Source organism: Poecilia latipinna, unplaced genomic scaffold (genome assembly GCF_001443285.1).
Source record: "Poecilia latipinna isolate Pla-1442-1.1 unplaced genomic scaffold, P_latipinna-1.0 Scaffold98, whole genome shotgun sequence".
NCBI classification, from domain to species: domain Eukaryota; kingdom Metazoa; phylum Chordata; class Actinopteri; order Cyprinodontiformes; family Poeciliidae; genus Poecilia; species Poecilia latipinna.
This window is the reverse complement of record NW_015112714.1, coordinates 541,612-562,113: the sequence shown is the minus strand read 5'-3', so window position 1 is coordinate 562,113 and position 20,502 is coordinate 541,612. Positions and strand designations below refer to the sequence as shown.

Below are 20,502 nucleotides of genomic sequence, written 5' to 3'. Positions count from 1 at the left end.
AAAAAAGACATTTAAATATTTGTCTATTTAGCTATTTTAATATCTAAATGGTAAATGGACTGAACTTATATCTGTATGTTGACCCTGGTTTTCTGCAGGCACAGAGAACAGTTCTGGAGGCAGATGACTTGGATAGCGAGGCCCAGCAAAGCACCAGGATCGTACCTGAAGAAGAGAAAGTCAACCCCATCTATGAGGAGATCTTAAAGAACCTCAAGGAAGCCACCGGAGTCTCAGATTTACAGGTATAAATGTAAAAAACAAAAAAAAACAACAACAACAAAAAAACAGATTCATGCACGCTATTCTTTTAATCTTCCATGTCATCCACGCAGGACGTTGTGGAGCATTTTACCTCAGAGAAGGAGAATTGTGAACGTTTAGAGAATCTGAAGAAACAGAATGAAGAGGCCCTGGAGAAGCTGAAGGAGGAGAAGGAGCTGCTTAGGCAACAGTTTGATAAAATGAAATACTCTGGGGAGGCTAAGCTGTCCAGGTGCAACCGATTCACAAGAGATCCTTCACCTCGTTTATGTTTCTCCTCATTTAAACGACCTGTGCTTGAAAGAGTTTTGTTAAGTGGTTCTTGGTTTTTTCTTTTTATTAGTGAGATAAAGAAGTTGGAGGAGTGTGAGCAGCAGCTGCAGGTTCAGCTACAGAGACGTGACGCAGACGCAGAGCGCCTTGCCAACAACGTGAAGGCCCTCGGCGCCATCCGAGCCGGAGTGGAGCATCTGGCAGGGAAACTGCAGGACATCTCTCTTGTAAATCTCAGATGCCACTCGACTTTTACGTCAACCTTTCGGCTAACGGTGCAGTTAATTTTTGTTCTGATTTTTTGCCTCTTCCAGACGGAGGTCAAACCTTTCAAATCCTCCCCAACTTCAGACGAGTTTGTGCTGGAGCTTTTGAACCAGTGTGGCGCAAAACTGTGGGTCTTACTAGAGGAACTTGAAGGGAAGGACATGGCCTCTGTCATGAAGGAGATAGAAGAAGATGAGGTAAGTGTATGACTACATCACAGAAATAGTCGGCACTTGGGAAACCACTTTTCCTTGTACGAAAATAAACCTGCCTGGCAGTTCCTGAGACTGTTTAAGACAAATCTGTCTGGGAGGAAAATCAGATAAGGCGATGACAAAATTTGATTAGAGCTGCTGATGATGACGCACCGTTGAATCACTCAGGTCTGACTGGTTAGTTTGCCTAAGCTTCCAATTCAGGGACCAGGTTTCGTGTCAAGATTCATAAAACTAGCAGGTTTTTAGTTATTAACGTTAACGCCGTCACAAGGAAAGCTCCACATGCGGCTCTTTTCTGAAGTATTCCTAAGTATCTGTGCCTAAGTTACAAGCTTGTGGTTCCAGAACAGCTTTGTTGTTTTATTCGGTTATAATCAACACGATATCCACAACAAGATCGACACTGGTCCAATAAGTAAATCTGGGTTGATATTAACAACACATGCTTATTTCCGTTTTGTCACCACTTGTGTTTCAGGGATAAGGTTGGCCATGTTTAGTTGTCCTGTCATGTGACAGTGATTGTGATGCAACACAGGATTAAGGCATCTGGGTCGCTTTTACATGGTGTCAGAAATGTCGGGAAATATATATGATATATGTCGTAATAATATCGGCTATTGGATTTAGCTCAAATCTAATATGGGGTCGATTCATATAATTTATCAGGTCATAAGACAGAAAGTTCACGGTACCATTTTGGGGTTGTAACCTTCATTCTTATGTTGTCATTTGTAAGGCACGTTGGATAAAAACATCAACCCAGTCACTAGAGTAAATGAAATCCCATAATTCTCAAAAGATGTATGATACTGAATACTGAATACCAGTTTTCTGTAATGAATAAAGTCTGTTTAGTCTTAAAAAGGCTGCTGTTACAGAAAAAGAAAGCTAAAAACAAATTCAAAACACCTGTTTTTATTTTCCTACTTCAACATTATTTGCAGTTCTACACCACGATTGAAGGGAGGCTTCCCAAGACCAACACCAAAGTGCAACTGCCATACAGACCAGTAAAGGAAATCGGCAAAGAAGGTGGGTTGCAACAATCCACACAACCACACACTCACACACGCACATTCACACACACACACACACACACACACCATGTAAATGTCTCTTTCTGTCCATGCTTGTGTCACAGAGGGTGAAATCAGAGAGGATGAGCTTGACATCATATCACGAGATGCCCTGAAGCGTCAGTCTCAGCTCCTCATTGAAAACAACTTGAGCAAAAAGCCTTGGAAAAAATAAGTCCTGATCCAAAGTAACAAGAGCAACACAAAGTGTTGCACCACTGTGAAGTAGAAGGAAAATGACACGTGGTGAGGCTGTTTTTCCCAAATAAAAATGTGAGAAATGGCGTACTCAGAAGAATATTCTCAAGTCGGATAAGGCTGCATGCATAATTATTGTATGTAAAGGAAAACTAGCACTGTCACAACACACATTCCTCACACAGTGTGAAAAGCGTTGACGTGAGGGTCATAATCATCATGTTCAGCAGAGCCAGAGAAGCTGGTAATGTAGCTAATACATGGCAATCCTCCATACCCTCTAGCGGGTAAACAATAGTTACAGGGGCAGTATTTATGTAAACAAATTAAATGGAGCGTTGCTTTGATTCATTCATGAGAAATCCTTGACTCTCCCATGGCAACCATTTTGCTTGCAGAAACGCATGGTTTCACAAAGCCCCGCCTTTTCCTCGAAGCTCCTCCCCGAAAACGCGGTTTCCATCCGAGTTTTCGCCTCAAAAACCGCCGCTCTCCCACAGCTACCCCAGTCAGCAATGTGAAAACACCTGGTGGGACTGCGATTCTGCTGAGCTTATCATAGGAACTACTTTGAAGGGAAGCGTTGGGAAAAATGTTGAAGACTTAATGGAGAAGGCGCTGAAGGCGGCATGACGGAAAGAGCAAGAGCTGGTTAAAGAGACAGTGGCACAATTTCAAGGCGTTAAATTGCAACGTCAAATTTCTTTTAAGTCAGGTTTGATTTACAACCCAAAGTTGTGTAGTTATATGATTGTGCTATAAAATGCCACTATGTGCATGGAAAATATATAATACTGCCCCTTTAACAAACAACCAAAGGTGCAATAGAATCCTTTATATCCATTGTAAATCTGTTGCAAGACTTGACAAGCACTGTTCACAAACTCTCCACATCTAATCTGTCTGAGCCTGAGCTATTTCACAAAGAAAAAAAGACAGAAATTCAGTTGCAATGCCAGCATTGCAACTGAATTTCTGTCTTTTTGTCTTTTACATATCCCAAAAGATTTGTGGCTATATTTGCAGCAAAGGTGGCTCTACAAAGTATTGACTCTAATGCATGAATGCAAATGCATGCCACATTTTAAAAAATTTTATTATGGTAAAAGTAATTCCAGCTATTCACTAATTTGTGTAGGTGTATCACATTAAATCCCAGTAAATTGCATTGGAGTTTGTGGTTGTAGCGTAAAAACAAAGGAAACATTTCAGGAGTTAAAAAGTTTTTGTGACAATTCAACGTGTTAAACATGCCTCAGTTGCTATAAATACTAAAAAAGTCTAACAAAAATGATTAATGTCTCATTGTACATGTCGGCATCGTCACAGAAAATCAGGTGATCCTCATTAAATGATCCGTGTGTGTGTGTGTTGTCGTGTCAGTTTTGTTTTGACAACAGCCATGTGCTGCTGAGGGTGTTGCACCAACACAGATAACTTCCACCTATCACCAGGCAACATTTCTGCCTCCTGGGAGTCAACGACAGAAGGTTGCTCCGACTTATGAATCCTTTCACGGTGAATAGAGTCAAGTTTCGAGGACGTTTTTGTCCTTTTTTGTGCTTCTAGTGACTGAAACCAGTTCACTGTAAATACTCTAGGTTTCAAATTGCAGATATGACGCCGCAGAGCCACGAAAGCCTACACCTATGACATATTCAGACTCTATTGTTCATTAGGATGAATCAGAACCCGCTGGCATATGGTGCATGGTTATGTGCAACACGTCAGGCTGAGTTCTGCAGCTTTATTCAGAGAATTCACGTGTTGTTGGAGCCGGCTCTTGAACGTCAGGCGCTCACCTTTGTTCTCTGACCTTGCAAATGGCTGACCTACGCCAGAGGGGATTTCTGTTTTTAGTTGCAAAGCAAACATCTTACACGTAGACCCAGCAGCTGCGGCCAAATAAAGCTTCGATCCAAGTAGTTCAACAGGTGCCTGGTTCTCTTTGTGAGTGTGTGTGTGTGTGTGTGTGAGAGTGTGTGTGTGTGTGTGTGTGTGTGTGTGGGTGGGTGTGTGTGTCTGTGACGTAAGGAAGGTGACAATAAAGCAGCTGTGGCGTAATGTTCGCTCCAGTTCTGTTGTTATTTTTCTTTTCTAAAATTAGTTTCTCCAGAGTTTGTGTTTCGTTCGTCTTTTGTGCACTCTTTGTTTGATCCTGCATTCGTCGATAGTCAGGCTGGCAAAAGGTAATCCAAGCTACTGCTAGACCTTGTGAAGAGATGTTAGATGTATTCATTTCATAAAGAATTCTATTTATTTATTTATTAAATGTACAATTAAATAACAAGTCATTGTTTGCATTTATCGTGCGTTCATCTCAGAAATAATTATGTAGGTATTAATGTATTTATTTTCCAGCTTCTGTCACCTGTGGCAGTGTTGTCCCTGTCTGCAGACGGACAGATAGACATGAATGATGTGCTGCAACACAATTACATAAAGACGCTTACTGATTTATGCTTTCAACACATAATTAACACAAATTTTGATCAAATATTTGCACATTCAGTTATTCCATGTTTTAACTCTTAAATAATTATTCATGAATGTTTATGTAATGTTTACATTTCCAATCTATTTTCCCTATTAAAATCACATTTATGAATATTTATTTAATCATCAATTGATGTTTTGAAATTTAAGTTTTTTCACCTAAAAGAAAAGAACTGCCCAGAACAGTGAGATATGTATTCATATCATAATAAGTACAGCTCCTACTTAAATGTTTGCCAAGTTCATTTTTAAATTGTGTTTTGTAATTTAATTGTACATTTAAATGTATTATTGTTCCAATATTATTTAAATGATCATATGTAAATATTTATTTAATAAATTATGAATTTATTTGTTTAATTGTGTCACTTTTTACACTAATGAGAAAAAAAACAAAGATTGAACCTTAAAAAAACTAAATTAAATATTCAAAGTATAAACGGCACAAGTGCATATAAATAAACGAGGATATCAGTAAAGGATAAATTATCACAGTAATTTTGATTAAAAAATTAATCTTCCCCAAACGTTGCTTTCTCTGCTACAGGTTTTCCTTCTTGCTTGGACAAAGACTTTGCGCCTCGTCAGTATTTCCAATATGGCGTAGACCTTATATATTGTTGTTGTTTTTTTAAATGATTGGTCCTACGTAATATTATTAATTTCTGAGAAAGTAGACTTTGACTTTTCATTATTTGCAGACCTTAGCGAATAAAGTTGTTTTTTTTTTTTAGGTTTCACGTTTTAAACTAAATTCCTAAAATAAACGTTTTGATGATATTCTCATGTATTGAGATACACCTGTTATCCAAAACAATCACATCTTTGACAGGGCGTCCATCCATCCACGGTGAAGGTTACGTGTGACCTCGTGCTGTTTCTCATCAGCCAATCAGTGGGAGGAAGAGTTCCCGACCTTCCAGTCGCACTGTTTGAAACGTGGTGTGTGTGTGTGTGTGTGTGGCCCGCAAACAGGTTTCTAGACATGTCTGTTCGGGTTTCAGCCTAAAAGCTCTGACTGAGTGAGTTGTCATCGAGAGGCACCTGTTCGTCACTGCGCCAGGTGAAACATTATTTAAAACCACGATGTCGCTGTTTTCGACTCTATTCAGAGTAAAACAAAAGTGTTTCTAAGTTTTTTTTTTCTTTTTGCGCATTCCCTCATTGAAAGAATCGTCGTACTTTCAGTCTCGTGCCTTTTTTTTTTTTTTTTTTTTTTTTTTTTCGCATGACTGAAGTGAAAATCGGGGCAGCGAGTTTGTGCATTGTTTCCATGAGCAGAGCATTGAGCCGGAATGACTTGATTTTATAAAACAGCAATTTTACACATAACACAGTAGGCTGCAGCTAAACAAAGAGGAGGCCTTTAGCACAGACTCATGCGCAGGGCATCATCCACCCACTGACTCAGAGAACAATCAGCCCTCAGAGATAAATGCCAGGTTCTCCTCCTCCACGCGTTCATTTCTGCGTGAATGCTGTGGTTGGAGACACGCAGCCCCGAACGTGGACAGACAAGCAAAAGGAACCGGGATAGAGTTAAGTAAATGCATGTTTCCTGTGTTTTTCTATAGCTGCCATCTTTTGTGCTCAGATTTATTTATTTATTTATTTTATTTTTGTAATTATGAACCTTATGAAAGACCTCAATGTTATTTATGCATTATATCTGCAATAGCTGGTACTGAAAATGATTTTTGATGACTGCCGTAGTACTCAAGAGCTTGGATTAAGTGGCCATTACTTACACTGTTTTTGTAATTAGTGCACAAAAACGGAATATAACCTAATGTATAAATTAGAATATAGTTAAAAAGGTAGTTTATTTGTTTTACCATGTGAAAAAGGGAATTTTATACAGACTCTTTATTGACATGTTTCAGGCATTTATTTATTTTTATTTAGATTCAAATTTACTCTGATACGCCGCAGAATCCACAAAATCTTACCAAGTATGTTTGGTCTAGTTTCTAGTGCAGATATCTTGACACACTTGATATAAGACAAAACTAACTTACAAGTAACCTTTTATCAAAATGTAGGAGCTTATTTTAAGTAAATAAATCCTTAATATTGATGAAGAAGTACTAGTTCCATTGGGAGATTATTTCACTTGCATAACCAGGCAAAACTGCCTTGTTATAAGTGATATAATATAAAATGGCTCTCTGGTTGGTGAGCAGTGATGGGTTCCTATGATTTTAGGCTGACATTTCAGACGTTGGCTCATTCACTTATATGTTTTCCACCTAAGAGCAGATCATAGTTAAATATGTGGCTGTTTTTAAATACCTGCAGACTCTAATCACTCTGACTGGCTGAAATAAGATGAGTACACCCGTTTTCACGCTTTCCTCCCAAACACAGATGAGGCAGCAGGTGTGGGAGATCTCTCATGAGAGGTGTGTGGGCCTGTGAGCGTGACCGACTCAAACCGGGAAATGAGGACCACTCTTCCTTTGTGCAGAGGCGATGATGAAGCCTGTGGTCATCAGCGAAGCCTCAGCAGGGTGGGCTGGATGAAGAGGCTGCTGTGGCTCAGGTCCAATCGCTGCGGGGGCATCCACATGGACACGGAGCCCGGAGTGTGGCTCAGGAGCTTCCAGCTGCTGGACACGGAGGGACAACATGAGGTAAGGCTGGATAAAGATGGTCTCCTTTGAAAACGGAGCATTATGGCTGGCTTCTTGACTTGGATGCTTTTGGATGGGGAATAGTTCAATAAAGGCAAAGTATCAACACATCTTCTCCCCTTACCTGCAGTTGAGACCTTGATTTTTAGGTGGACAAGAGTTCGTCTTTACGATCCGCATCAAATCTCGATTATACATTCACATCTCCCCAAACGAACCAGACCGTTTCTAGACAAATGGACTGGAGTTCAATTAAAACGGACTGAGCAAGGCTGATGTGAATGCACCTTATGTCATTATTTAAGAACCTGGTTATTAAAACTTGGCTGGTTCTTGCCTTTCTGGACTTCATAGAAACACCAGTTTGTGCCGCTGGCAAGGGACAAAGTGACGTACCAATAACTGGACTTCTTATCCAGAAGGATCAGTGACCCAGATCTTTACCGCTGTGGACAGACTGAAGGGGACATGAGTTTGGTTGTGTGTTTTGTGGACTTGGAGAAAGCTCAAGGTTATTTTGGAGGAAGTATAGCTGGAGTACTGGACAGCAGGGGAGCTTTAAATGGTAATTAGGTCCATTTATGCCAAATCCAAGAGCGGTGTCCACAAAAAGCCAACTTGTTCCCAGTGCAGGTTGGCTTCTGCTGCACTTGGAGCTCTTCATGGAGAGGATCTGGTGGAAAGGAGAAAGGATTGTTTGGGAACCTCAGGATTTCATCACTGATTTTTAGCAGATAATGTGATTCTTAAAGGTTGGCAACTTTAAGGATTGAGCTTTAGCGTGCACCGCTGAAGGGTGAACCAGCTGGAAATTGGAGACGGATCCTTGAGGCCATGGTTGTTGTTCCTCAACATCTAAAGGCTCCAGTTTGGGAATATAAGAAGGATGCCTCTCATTAGAGGTTTTCCAGGCACGATACTCTGGACTAGTTGGGTCTGGAAAATGTGACTTTCTTGCAATAGTATCTCTTTTAACTTTTCCTCATATTGTGTAGCGTTATTGGAGGCATAGTCATATTTCCTTTCAGTAGAGTCTGACTAGACTAGAAGGAAAAATTACTGTAAATGAAATGTCTGAACTGATGTGTAGTTGGTACAAATAAAGTTTTGTACCAAAAAGACTGCCAGTTTTTATATTTTGTACCAAATGTAAAAATTAGAGAAGGTGAAAGAAAAGTGTAATAAATGTTCTTTACAAGTTTAACATAAAATAGAATAAAAAAGTTTTTGATTTTATCCTGGATTATTACAAGGAACAGACGATTTGTAATGCAAATTCTTTCTTCTTTTTGTCACGGGACTTCCATTGTTGCATCATTTCATATAGTTTCAGGAAACGAATAAGGAAACACAATGTAGAAGATTTTCCAGGAAAGGTAGATTGCTGTTTTGTTTTAGCTGAAGGAAATACTGATTTAATATATATATATATATATATATATATATATATTATTAAACCAGTTTGGCTTCGAGATGAATGTTATAATGAAGAAAAAAAATTAAATACAAAAAAATAACCAGCACATTTATGACACGACCAGGATTTAAACATGGACTACTGCAGTCGATCCTATGAGGTCAAATTATTGACGACTCTGACACTAACAGGGACAAAGGAACATTGTTATTTTTTGGTACTGCACTTTCTTAGCATGTACCTGAGAGCAGACGGTAAAAATGATGAGGGGAGAGTTTGGCTCTGTGGGGATAGCTTGTGTTGTTCTACTGACGAGGCTTCTTTCTGAAATCGGTCAACATTTCTTTGGTTTTTGAAAAATTATTCTTCAGAAACGAACAGCCCTGGTCATCAAGCAGAGACGGAAAGAGTTTGATGTTTTTCCCCCAGTCGTGCTCCGGCTTCTTGGCCCCCCACCACATCAACCCTTCATGTGTCTAATTTGAACTAATTGATGTCTCTCTTGCCACTCTTTTGTTTGGCCTTTGTGAATCGCTGAGGCTAGAGAAACGTGAGAGACAGAAACTCATTAGACAAACAAAACGCTCGTTATTCATCTTTTGACTTAATGAGCAGCAGAACCCTGACCCCGATTAAAGTTCTGCTGATGCTGTACAGAGATTTGCTTTTATCACGAGTCCGTCCACAAATCTGTGACGTGTTTACAATGTAATAAAACGCACTAAATCTTCAAGTTTTCCCATGATGCTGTCCGTGGTGTGTCATACGAGTATTTTTAGAATCAGAACTGACCTGTTTGACGTGGTACTTTGTCTTGGCCTCTTAAGGTGACAGGCAGGAATGTCAACAAGACTCTGCTTGGCATCTTTCTATTTTTATTAGCTTTCTTTCTCACCTGACTGCTGGCCCACAGTCAACTTCTTTGATGCATTTGATTAATTATCATTTATCTTTTATTTCTTCCTATGAATCATCTCTCTCCTGATTGTTAGACATAAATAATACTTTAAGTACCTGGAACAAAAGTTGTAGGTCCAGTTTTGAGTCAAATATTTTTTTAAGGTGATATTGTTTTTACTTTTGCTTTTTGACTCAGTCATCAAATGTCAGTATTATTTAGCTTTCTACTTGCATGTTGATGTTTTTTTTTTTTTTACTTTTAAGTTTTCAAAAATTAACAAGTGAAACTAAGATCTCTATGGGAAATGATTTTTTTTAAAACAACCATGTTGATGGTAAAATAAAAGTAAAAGACTAATAAAATGCATGTATGAATGAATAACTTTCTAACATAAAACATGTCAACTGCAGTCTAAACTCTCTACCAGCGGTTGGTGAAGTTAAAATTAACACTTTATACAATATAAAAGGGACAGCTGGACAAATTCACAAAACGCAAGACTAAACGAAATCTGTCACTTCTGGGATACGGTTTGAAGTTGCTTACTATGGAATAAATAACAAGCCTTAATGTTTTAAATAACTTTAAAGTTTAAAATCTGTCTTATATTTTGTTTCTTTAGGTTTTGCTCCTGGGTTTAAATGACTATTTATTATCTTAGCATGAAAACAATGAAAGTTCTTTTAATTCTTGGAAAGTTGAAAGTTTAATGACTGATCCAAAGACAATTCAACGAACAGAATCAATACGTAATCAATAAGAATACAGCAAACCAATGAGAGTGTTTGTCACCGCTGTTGTAAAATCTACGCGCATGATTTACAGTCCACCAGATGCATCATAGAAACCCAGCTGAATGATTTTAGCTTGTAAACAAAGTTAATCGCCACACTTCCCATTTTCAGTGACAGGATAAGTATCTATATATCTCAGCAGGAGGATGACGCTGTGCTTATGTCCAGCAGACATCCCGCAAGCTAGAGTTAGAGTAAGCATTTTTTGCTATTGGTTTCTTTTTTAGTAAATGGAATAAAATGTAGAAGTAGAGAATGTGTAAAAATATTTTTCATAAAGGAAGTCGTACTTTGTTTTGCTTCTAGTTTTCACTGTAAGACTTGGGGAAGTGGGGAATTCACATCACAACATAGTTGCTGAATTTTATGCAATCAAATGTTTAATATAGTAATTGCTGTGTATGCACAGAGTGTATGACAATTCTTATTTTGTCCTAATTTTCAGTAAGTTTTAGTTCACACCTAGAACGTGTCCTCATCACCGCATGCCAGACTCACCTAAACCGACTGACTTTATTGCAGAAAAGTCTTGACTCTATTCTGAGCTCCCTTCTGCCCTGCTTTTAGTTTTTATTTAAAAAAATGTTTGTCCCATTTAAAAAACATCAGGTTCTAATTTAGTTTAGTGAATTCTAATATAAATTACATAGTTTGTAAGTTGAAAATGGAAGACAATAAATGCGTGAAACAAAAAAGTTGTTGAGTTAATTTTGTTTCTTTTCTGTTTTTAATGAAGATTTTCACATATTCAAGTTGAAACCTGTGATTTTATATGTGATAAAATCTCTCTACTTGGCCTTCAAGCTCAATGGTTTTACTGAGGACTGCGCTGTTCTGGACCAAGCTCTCTCATCACATCCCCTTTCCCGATGTTGGGGTCACAAGTCTGAGTGTCCCCAGGACCATGACTGGCAGAACCAAAGCTGCTTTTTCTCTTATTTTTCTTCAAATTTGTGGTTCTTCTTGCAGTTCTCCTCTTTTTTTCCAGAGCTTTTTATTCAGTAGCTACTGTTCAGTAGCTACTGAACAGTATGTTATACAACAGTAAAATAGGTTTTCCCTTTATTTTAAAAGTTGAATGAATTGATAGGTTTTGCTTTATTCCTTATTTAAAACTGACGTTTCAACAATTGAGGGGATTTACACCGTTATTCCTGGTACTTCAACTACTATTACCAGTTTGCTATCAGTATAATAATAGTCCTCCAAACAATGCCAGTATCTTCAGTGTCAACATCAGCACACCTGCTGCCATCTGCTCCTAACCGCTCATTGGTCAGCCTGCACTGGCCCCGCCCACACCTGCTTCCTGGCTCCGCCCACCTCATACAAAACGTTGTGTCAGACTTCTTCCTTCTCAGTATCCCACTGCTTTACGAAGAGTTGAACCCGTTGATTTAGTTTTTGTTAGTTTTGATAAGATGGATGTTTTAAGTTTACTTCAAAGTCGAGTAAAGCGGCTCTATCCCTAACTACCCGCAGTTTACGTCGAGATTCAGGAGTAAAACTAAGAAGGATTTATTCACCGCATCTCGTGTCAAAACATGGGGAAATGGCAGTTATCGATGGTATGTAAATTTAACTTTAGCTGTTTGACCCAAACCAGGAATCTTAATTGTGTTTTTTTATGTTGTTTTTCGTGGTGCGCATGTCTCTTCGTGTGAACCTGAGTGTTTCTGTTGACGTGCTGACAAACGCTTGCATTAACTTAACAGGGTTATAAATCACTGCACCGCCGTGCTTAGCGCTCTGGTTGCAACTTGTTGCATACTTTGCTTCTCTGTTACATGTGTGCCAAAATAAGACCTCATGTACAGCGACATGCTGCCAACCAGTGCTCATAGGAAGCCATTAAAGCTTTTTGTTTTCAGTTGAATTATTTCATTTTATGGTCATCCTTATGTTTTATTTAGTCAATATTTGTTAGAAAATATTACCTGATTATGTACATTATTGATAATTGGGGAACATGTAGATACCAGCTTGTCTCATTGGAGATTGTGTGTAGATGTGTTTTAAAATCACCAATCTAAAATAGCAAAAAGACAAGAAAAAGGACTCAATTTGCCGCGTTGTAACAGTTTTAGCCTCAACTTTGAAAAAGATAACGTGGAGCCTCACATTGCAGCCACAGAATCACTTCAGTACATTTTCTGTGAATTTTTATGCAATTAATCAACATAAAGTAGATATTTTCTACAGTCACTTAAAGCTTATTGTCTTTTTTTAGGGGTTCCACCTCAATGCATCCCCACAGCATAATCCTGCCACCACCATGTTGAGAGGATAATGCAATGTGCAGTGAATGACGGCTTTGCGTTTTGTTCCAAAGTTTTAATTTTGGTCCTGTCTAACCTTCTTTATACATTTAGTGTAATGGATGTAATGAAGTACAGTTTGTGCAAGTTTTGTGCAAGGCTCCTGACAATATGCATTTGGAGATTTATTGTCAAAAAGCCTGTGGAGAATTCTGAAATACTTAATTTCAATGCATTCGATAAAATATTGTGATAAAATGTCCAGTCCATGTGGTTGGTGTAAGGTGAGACAGAGCCTGATGCAGTGCCCCGTTTAATTGAACCGATTCAGAGGAAATGAGCAGATCCTAACATGGGGAATCTAACGGTCTCTGTGTTTTTAAAAACACAAGCGGTGTCAATGAGCTGCTGAGGCACCGGTTACTTTGCAGTTTCTGTCCTCTCGTATCACTTGAAAGCTGTGTCAAGGAATGTTAAGGATGAAAACCATCCATGTACAATTTCACCCGTATCCAGTACTGAGTACAACTCTAAAGCAGCTCCACGTTTATGGAAAGTTTTTTTATTTTGTGCAAATTTCCCCTAAGTGTTTGTGTTGACTCAATTTTTTGTTTATTTATTTATTTTATTTTTTTTGCTTTGCTGCAGGAACCGGTGCAGGAGTGGGGCGAGGAGGAGGAGGACGGGGCCATTTTTGGGATCACCCTTCGAAGGGAGCCCGCCCCGCCGGGCTTGGACTCCCCTGACCTCTCGCCGGCCTTCGGCTGCATCCAGTACCACACGGTTAAGGTTCGCAGGCTGAAGGCCGCCACCTTGGAGCGCCTGGTGTCCCACCTGCTGGACGCGGAGCACCGGGAGCCCGACTTCATCCGGGTGTTCCTCTCCATGTACCGGGCCTTCACCTCCACCAGCGCCTTCATCGAGCTGCTGTTTCAGAGGTGAGCCTGTGGGCTTTCGCTGAACTGAGGCGGGCGCTAACAGAAGTCATGAGGGCCCAGTCAGCCGCTCTCCCAGCCGCCATATGAGCTCATTGTTGCTGCTTGATTTAGACTGATCTGTTTAACAGAAAACATTCGGCGTGCAGGAGGGAAGGAAAAAACAATAGCTTGACATTTTCTGCAAACCTACATTGTTTGTGAATAACAATTTATTAGTAAGCTGTCTGGAAAAGCATGACATTTGATCAAAGTATTTTTCTAGCATACTGATGAAGAAAAGAAAAATAAAACAATCAGCTTAAGGCTTTATTCCCCAACTCGATTGTTCAAAGGTCGTTCAGCCTTCCACCTTCGCTTTCTTCTGTCCCTTTATTGTTACGTTCTTCCCTGCTTTTATCATTTTTTCTTCCTTTTTTTCTTATTTTCTTGAATAATATCTCTTAGAAGAGGGTGATATAGAGTTAGAACTTTATCTCACCAAGGTTTAAACGCCCTACTAGTTGCATTCAATATTTTCAAATTCGCCAATATTTGTGGAACAAATTATAGAGACAAGACTAAGAGTGCTGTAAAATACTGTCAGTTTTGTTTTAATGTCATTAATTGAAATTTATTGACAACAATAAACGATGCAGTGTTGCACACTCCGATGCCTCCCATGTCTTGTACCACCCTTCCTCGCTTGTGCCCTTCTTTTCTTGCATCCTCCTTTCCTTCCTGGTGTCCAGTCTTTCCTTCTTTAATTGGGCTCTTCCTTAATAATTCCTTGTGTTTTTCTTTCCTTTGTGTCCTTTAATACTTTTTATTTACGGCTTCTTAATATATAAATCGATCTCGGTGGATTTTAATATTTCATATTTTAACCAGGAATAAAATGAGTAAGATCTCTTGGTGTTTCCATCTGGTGAATTATGTTTTATTTTTAAAAAAAAAAAGTCGTGCCATAACAGGACCTCCTCTCGCCTGGAGCCGTGACGCAGAGATGTTCGTTGTATTTGCTTTCAAACTTTTCTGACACTGATTTATTTTTCCCAGCTTGTCCTAATTTTTAGGAAGGTTGTCACTGCCGTCAAACGTTAGCGCGCCGTCTGCGTCAGAAGGCTTTACGACCTGCCAGACGCACATATCAGTTTTCAACACGGACAGCAGCTTTAACAGCTTCCTCGCGTCCCGTCAGCTGCTCTAGGAACAAATCTCTGCTGGTTTCTATGGCAGCTTTTATCGTCACGAGGTAAACAAAGCTTCCTGAGCTTTGTTGCATTGTGAGCGCTTCACGACTACACCCTCCACGCCCAGCGGCATACCTGGTTTGATTTTTATTTATTTCTTTCTCTTTCTCTGCTGGAATGTCTTAGAAAGAGCATCGTACGTTTCAGCACATTTTGTCCTGAAGCGACTCCTAAAAGGCCTTCATTACGCTGCCTCACGGCTTTAAACAGCTGCTTGCTTTAATTGGCGCGCTGATGGATTTGTTATTCATCAGACAGCCGCCCTCATCGGAGCTGTGCTGGTGGCGGCAGACTTCCTGTAAGCTTCAGTAAACGAGGAGGTCGGGGCAAACTGGAAAAGGTGTCATCCCAACAGGATTCAATGCAGGATGTTCCATTTCTGTCATTAGATTATACAACTCTGCTGCTTACTCGTGCTTGGTGTCAATTTTATTATAATTGTGAACTCTTAAAGATGGATTTACACTGTGTTTTTGGAGTTGCTAAAAAAACTTTGTTCAAATTTCAACAGTCTAGCTGCTGATAGAAGTTAAGTTTAAGAATTTAGTCGTGGAACCAGGTTTTTATCATTTTTTTTCAAAGCACAGGCGGTGAAATGGGCCCTCATCATGATGCAGCTACTGCCATGCTTGACAATGGGTCCAGTGGTCTTGGGTTTTAAATTCTCATTCATTTGTGCTTAATGACACACCTGACCATTTTAGGACAGCTTCCTACATCTTATGGATTATGATAGATTATGCTCGGTTGGATTTCATTTCAGACATTTGGTTGGTGTTTCAATGAGAGGATGATCCTAAACAAACATCCATTGTGGTTTTGGTGCAAAAAGGTTGTCGCTTGGATCTAACTGGGTTATAAATGGGTCAGATCCTTATACTGGGTAATTGCCTTATGGACAGTTTTCTTTCAGCTTATCTAACCAAGTATGTGTTAAGAAGGCTCAAAAAGTTGGCATCAAACAGAAAAAAATCCTTTAATGAGTTGCAGGATCTGCTAAAATTTGGTTAAAAGCTGACCAAGGCTTTATTAAAAACTGGAAGTGAAATGGAGAATCCTAAAAAAATCGTGACTGGTGGTCATTAAAATGTTTGGTGAAAGCAAACAAAGGAGAAATAACAGAACTCGGGGCTGTACAAGCCTGTGCTGTGATCTAGGGTTGCTGTTGCAGGTCGGGTCCATGATGAGGTCAGCCGACTACCTGAGTAAATGACCAGGTTATATTCCAAGGTGACGTCTGTAATTGTGATAGAGTGGTTCAAGGAACAGGAGGCGTCTCTTTCTCGCATGGTTCGTCCACCAGAGTCCGAACCTGAAACGTCCCTGACCTCAAACCTTTTGAAGAAAGTTTGTAATAAACATCTGCTCAAAGCTTGTGAACTATTACGTTTTATTGAGCTCCACTAGATCTTTTAAGAAGAAAAGTAAAGCAACCCCCTCCAAAATGTGGCCAAGAACTTGTAGAAGCAACTTGCTAAGGCGTTCTTATCCAAATATTAGTTGTGTAATTTGAGTCTGTATGAAAGATGATGGTTGAAAAACATCAATAAGATGGCAAAGTTCATCATGTGAGTGTTTGTGATTGTCTGATTGCCACCAAATACTATGCTGTAGTTTCCCATAAGCTATAATTTATCAGCGACATGAGCGTTGCTCCACGTCTGTCACTTTTTAAATCGTTTTCAATCACATATCGATGCCATAAACATCAGGCTCTTGTTGTAAAACTGCAGCTCGGTTTCTGCGAAGCAGACAACGTGGAGCGAAACGTTAGTTTTACCGCACCAATGTTTTACGGCAGGGTTATAAATCCCAGAGGAAGACGGGTCTCTGTTTGCTCTCTGTGCCAAGGCCAGCGTCTCTGTGGGGACGGTGGAGTGTTGCAGGACATTTCCACAGGATGGACAGTCTGGCCGTTCAGCTGGAGCAGTCTCCGTTGTTTACAGGATGATTTCTGTCACCACTTAGCTGCAATGTGTTTTTTTTTTCTTTTCTTTTATCTGATGATGTGTTGATTTATAGTCCAGCTGATAAGTGGTACCGTTTCCCTTTCCCTTTAGAGACGAAGCGCTTACCAACTTGGACAACGCAGTCACTCTGCACAGGTGAGTTCAGTCCCAGCTATCATGGCCTCAACATCAGAGCTTCACCTGCACAAAACAAGCAGCCGTGACTTAATTTCTAAGCTTTACGTGTTTTCTTCCTCCCTCTGCTGCTCTTCAGTCCCGCTCTCCCGGTGGTCCGGCTGTGGTTGGAGGAACACAGCGCCGACTTCCAGGAGCCGCCTCAGTACCAGGCCCTGAGGCTGCTGTGTTTCCACCTACGCCATCGACTCTGCTTCAGACGTTTGCTTCAGACTGCTGAGGCTTTGCTCAAAAGATTCCAGGAACAAGGTAGTGGCATGCAACAAAAAAAAGAAACAATCAGTCTTTGCACTTCACGTTCAGCTCAACTTTGTGTCGATCTACCTCACAAAATCCTAATAAATACACAGAGGTTTGTGGTTGCAAAGCGACAAAATCCAGACAAGACTAAGGAGTAGGTTCTGCGAGGCCCTGCAGCGATCTGCTGATCATTCATTTCTCTCATTCACGTTGTGTTTTGACAGATTGCAGTCGCTCCGTGTCGGAACAGCTCAGTGCTTCCCTGCAGCGCTGCAGTCTCGGCGATGGAGGAGAAATGTCCTCTAAACCAGACAAACACAACTTCCTGGACTTCCCAGTTAGAGAAGTAGCGGAGCAGCTCACCAGATTGGACGCCGTATGTAACATGCGCACAAATCCGCAGTCTTTGGTGGAGTTTAGCTGATGGATTCATCTCTTACGACTTCTCCTTAATGTCCCCGCCAATCCTGCAGGAGCTGTTTGTCAAAGTGGAGCCGTTCCACTGCCTGGGCTGCATCTGGTCGCAGCGCGACAAGAAGGAAAACCGCAATCTGGCGCCGACGGTCCGAGCCACCATTTCCCAGTTCAACGCAGTGACCAACCGTGTCATCACTTCCCTCCTCTGCCCATCCTCACCCAGCCCATACACTTCCTCCCCCGTCTTGTCCCCGTCCTCGACCTCCACCTTTCTGCACCCGTCTTCGGCTCCCGGCTCGCCTAGCGGCTCGCACGCCAGTCCGGTTCAGAGGGCGCGCGTCATCGAGTGGTGGATCGCCATCGCACAGGTCAGGATCCAGACAAATCGCCGCAGAGTTCAACAACAAACCGTTTACGTTGACCCGCAGAGTGAGCAGCGTTGTTTCTCCGCAGGAATGCAGACAGCTGAAGAACTTCTCGTCTTTGAAAGCCATCCTGTCCGCCCTGCAGTCCAACGCCGTGCACCGCCTCAAGAGGACCTGGGCCGCCGTGAGCAGGTGTGCTGGTGTTTTCAGAAAGCTTCAGGATTATGACTCCGAGAATCTGGACTGACCTATGAATTGAACATTTCTTTTAGGGAAAGCACGACCGTCTTTGATCACCTGTGTGAGACGTTTCCCGACGAGAACTGCGTCTTCACAAACGGAGAGATTCTAGTCGAGGTAAACATGTTTTTCGTCCTCCTACATGTAAGAAACTTGGATTGAAACAAAAAGGAAACAAAAAGGAAGAATGAATCTGGTATAGATCCCTTTTCCCCTGATGTGTCATTTATCAGAAAACCCTTATCTGACAATTATGACAACCACTGAAAAGTCGCACTCTAGTAACCTGGCATAAACTTCTCTGACGAAGTAAAACTGCTTGTGTTTGCAAGTAACTGGAGCAGAAAGTCCTGATTCTGGCCATGTAAAGAGAAACGATTCCTGCCGAGGATTTAGTTTGCTACAGAGCACCACAGCTGAATTTGTAAGGCGTTTGAGTTCGTTGCCCATTTTTTTTCACTTGAACAAGAGGAAATACAACCAATCAGCTTCACTGATCACAATTTCATGCTGATTTCTGACATCTGGGTTTTGGGTTTTGCAAAGATTTTGGTTGACTCTGATTTATTTTTTTTTTTAAGTGTCAAAATGAAAGAAAAGACAAAAATAACACTGAAAAGCTTTTATTCTAGCGACCCCGCTGTGAAAAGTCAATGATTTATATCTTGAGTTGGTTGAGTGGTTGCCGTAATACAGCATTTTAAGCAGCCTTTTGCATCTTATATTGGCAATTTTCAATTTTAGCACAGCTGGCATCAAAAGCGAGAAGTCTCTATGCTCATCCTGTTGGGAATGTAGATCTTTTCCTTAACTGTGAGGTTTCCAAAAGACTGAAGTATTTAAAAATCCAGGTTGATGCCTGATAAAATGGAGCAACTTTGCTGCAATACTTCCAGCTTTCCTGTTACAAGTTGAAAATGTTACCATCTCGGCCTCGTGCAGCCTGAATGAACCGCGGCCATGTGTTGTAGAAAACAGTTTCCTTTTTAATAGCTTCTTAAATCTGTGCTCACTCTGATTTCATTTTCATCGTCTCACTGATGCTGAAGATGTCCGACTTTTGCATTTCTTTCCCTCAGTAACAACATCTACTCTGAAGAGTGTTATCAGTTCAGTCTGGCGCTGGTCTCTTATCGGCCACCAGTAGATTTCTTGGTGGATCTCTAGTAAAATCTTAAAGAGATATATATATATATATATATATATATATGTAAATCTGCAGAATATTAAAGTAACTACCTCACCTTCTCATCTTCATCCAAAAAATAGTTTTTTTTTTTGCATAGTTTGTTTTGCTGGTCAAGCATTTACTAGAGCAAAACTCTGCAGGATGTAGTCTGTACTTCAGTCTGTAACCTCAGTTTGCTCTACTTTCCTCTAAAGATTATCTGTGAAAGACTAAAAAAAAAAGCATCTGAGGGCAATTTTATTACTATGTTTGAATAAAAAAAGACTCATTTTTAGAAAGCGATGTTGTCTTTTACAACATCTCTGTTTTCAGGGAAGCAGCATACATTTGTTTTGGTTTTAAACACCTCTTTATCATAAAGGTGATTTTTTTTTTTTGTTTTTTTTATGTCTTTTCAATTTAAAAAATAACCACCGTCTTAAGATTTATTTTATGCTGGGACGCTTTGAAATAATATAGCTCTTATGACTGAGTGCTTATGTTCAATATATTTCCAAGTTATTTTTAATTTTGATTAAAAATGGTCTCAATGAAAATCCCAGAGGTTTTTACACCTCGGCGTATTCATCTATAGAAACCCCGTGGGCCAACTGTGACTGGAAATATCCAGTTCAAAGCAAAGAAACTTCCAGTAGAACCAGTCCAGTCTGGAAGCAGCACAACAGGAAGGAATTGGGTGAAACTGCTCTGACTTGAGGAGTTTCATTTACCGTCTCGGTGCTGATGCTGAATCTGGGATTTCAACAAGTAAATGTCTAGCTCCTGCATGTTTTATTTAACGCCAAACAAAGCCTGCATTTCTCTGAACCTGCAGCTTTCCTCAAAACATAACATCTATTTGTTTGGTTGCCAGGTGGACTTTTTTTTTTTTTTTTTTTTTTTTTGCCCAAGGGGTTTCACCCTTTGGAAAACTTTTCCCCTTTTTTTTTTTTTTTGTGGGCA

The 20,502-nt window shown here is 40.2% G+C and overlaps 2 protein-coding genes across 4 annotated transcripts in view; both read left to right on the top strand.

Annotated features, from left to right (window-relative positions):
* Window positions 1-39: 39 nt before the first annotated feature.
* On the top strand, window positions 40-2,401 carry LOC106943276 (coiled-coil domain-containing protein 151-like). The gene is made up of 6 exons (XM_015026597.1): window positions 40-245; window positions 336-496; window positions 608-764; window positions 852-1,001; window positions 1,970-2,057; window positions 2,167-2,401. Exons 1-6 carry the CDS (start codon window positions 48-50, stop codon window positions 2,274-2,276), a joined length of 864 nt encoding a protein of 287 aa, XP_014882083.1. The 5' UTR covers window positions 40-47; the 3' UTR covers window positions 2,277-2,401.
* A 2,813-nt stretch (window positions 2,402-5,214) lies between these two features.
* Window positions 5,215-20,502, top strand: part of rgl3a (ral guanine nucleotide dissociation stimulator-like 3a) — a 22,695-nt gene continuing 7,407 nt past the window's right edge. The window contains exons 1-9 of one of the 3 annotated variants that reach the window (XM_015026579.1): window positions 5,215-6,333; window positions 7,163-7,428; window positions 13,447-13,736; window positions 17,026-17,070; window positions 17,189-17,358; window positions 17,574-17,725; window positions 17,823-18,134; window positions 18,220-18,323; window positions 18,404-18,488. In XM_015026579.1, coding sequence (XP_014882065.1) covers window positions 7,237-7,428; window positions 13,447-13,736; window positions 17,026-17,070; window positions 17,189-17,358; window positions 17,574-17,725; window positions 17,823-18,134; window positions 18,220-18,323; window positions 18,404-18,488 — 1,350 coding nt within the window. In that variant the 5' untranslated portion in view covers window positions 5,215-6,333; window positions 7,163-7,236. Of the gene's footprint in view, window positions 6,334-6,846; window positions 7,429-11,887; window positions 12,109-13,446; window positions 13,737-17,025; window positions 17,071-17,188; window positions 17,359-17,573; window positions 17,726-17,822; window positions 18,135-18,219; window positions 18,324-18,403; window positions 18,489-20,502 lie in introns of those variants that run through there. The other 2 variants (XM_015026582.1, XM_015026588.1) reach the window with 2 other exon arrangements.

Bases quoted from the DNA above. Each gene is read 5' to 3' on its own strand.
- LOC106943276 (XM_015026597.1), top strand. From the start codon at position 48: ATGGTAAATGGACTGAACTTATATCTGTATGTTGACCCTGGTTTTCTG. The intron at 497-607 runs GTGCAACCGATT...TCTTTTTATTAG, and splicing joins GGGGAGGCTAAGCTGTCCAG to TGAGATAAAGAAGTTGGAGG. The intron at 1,002-1,969 runs GTAAGTGTATGA...CATTATTTGCAG, and splicing joins AGGAGATAGAAGAAGATGAG to TTCTACACCACGATTGAAGG.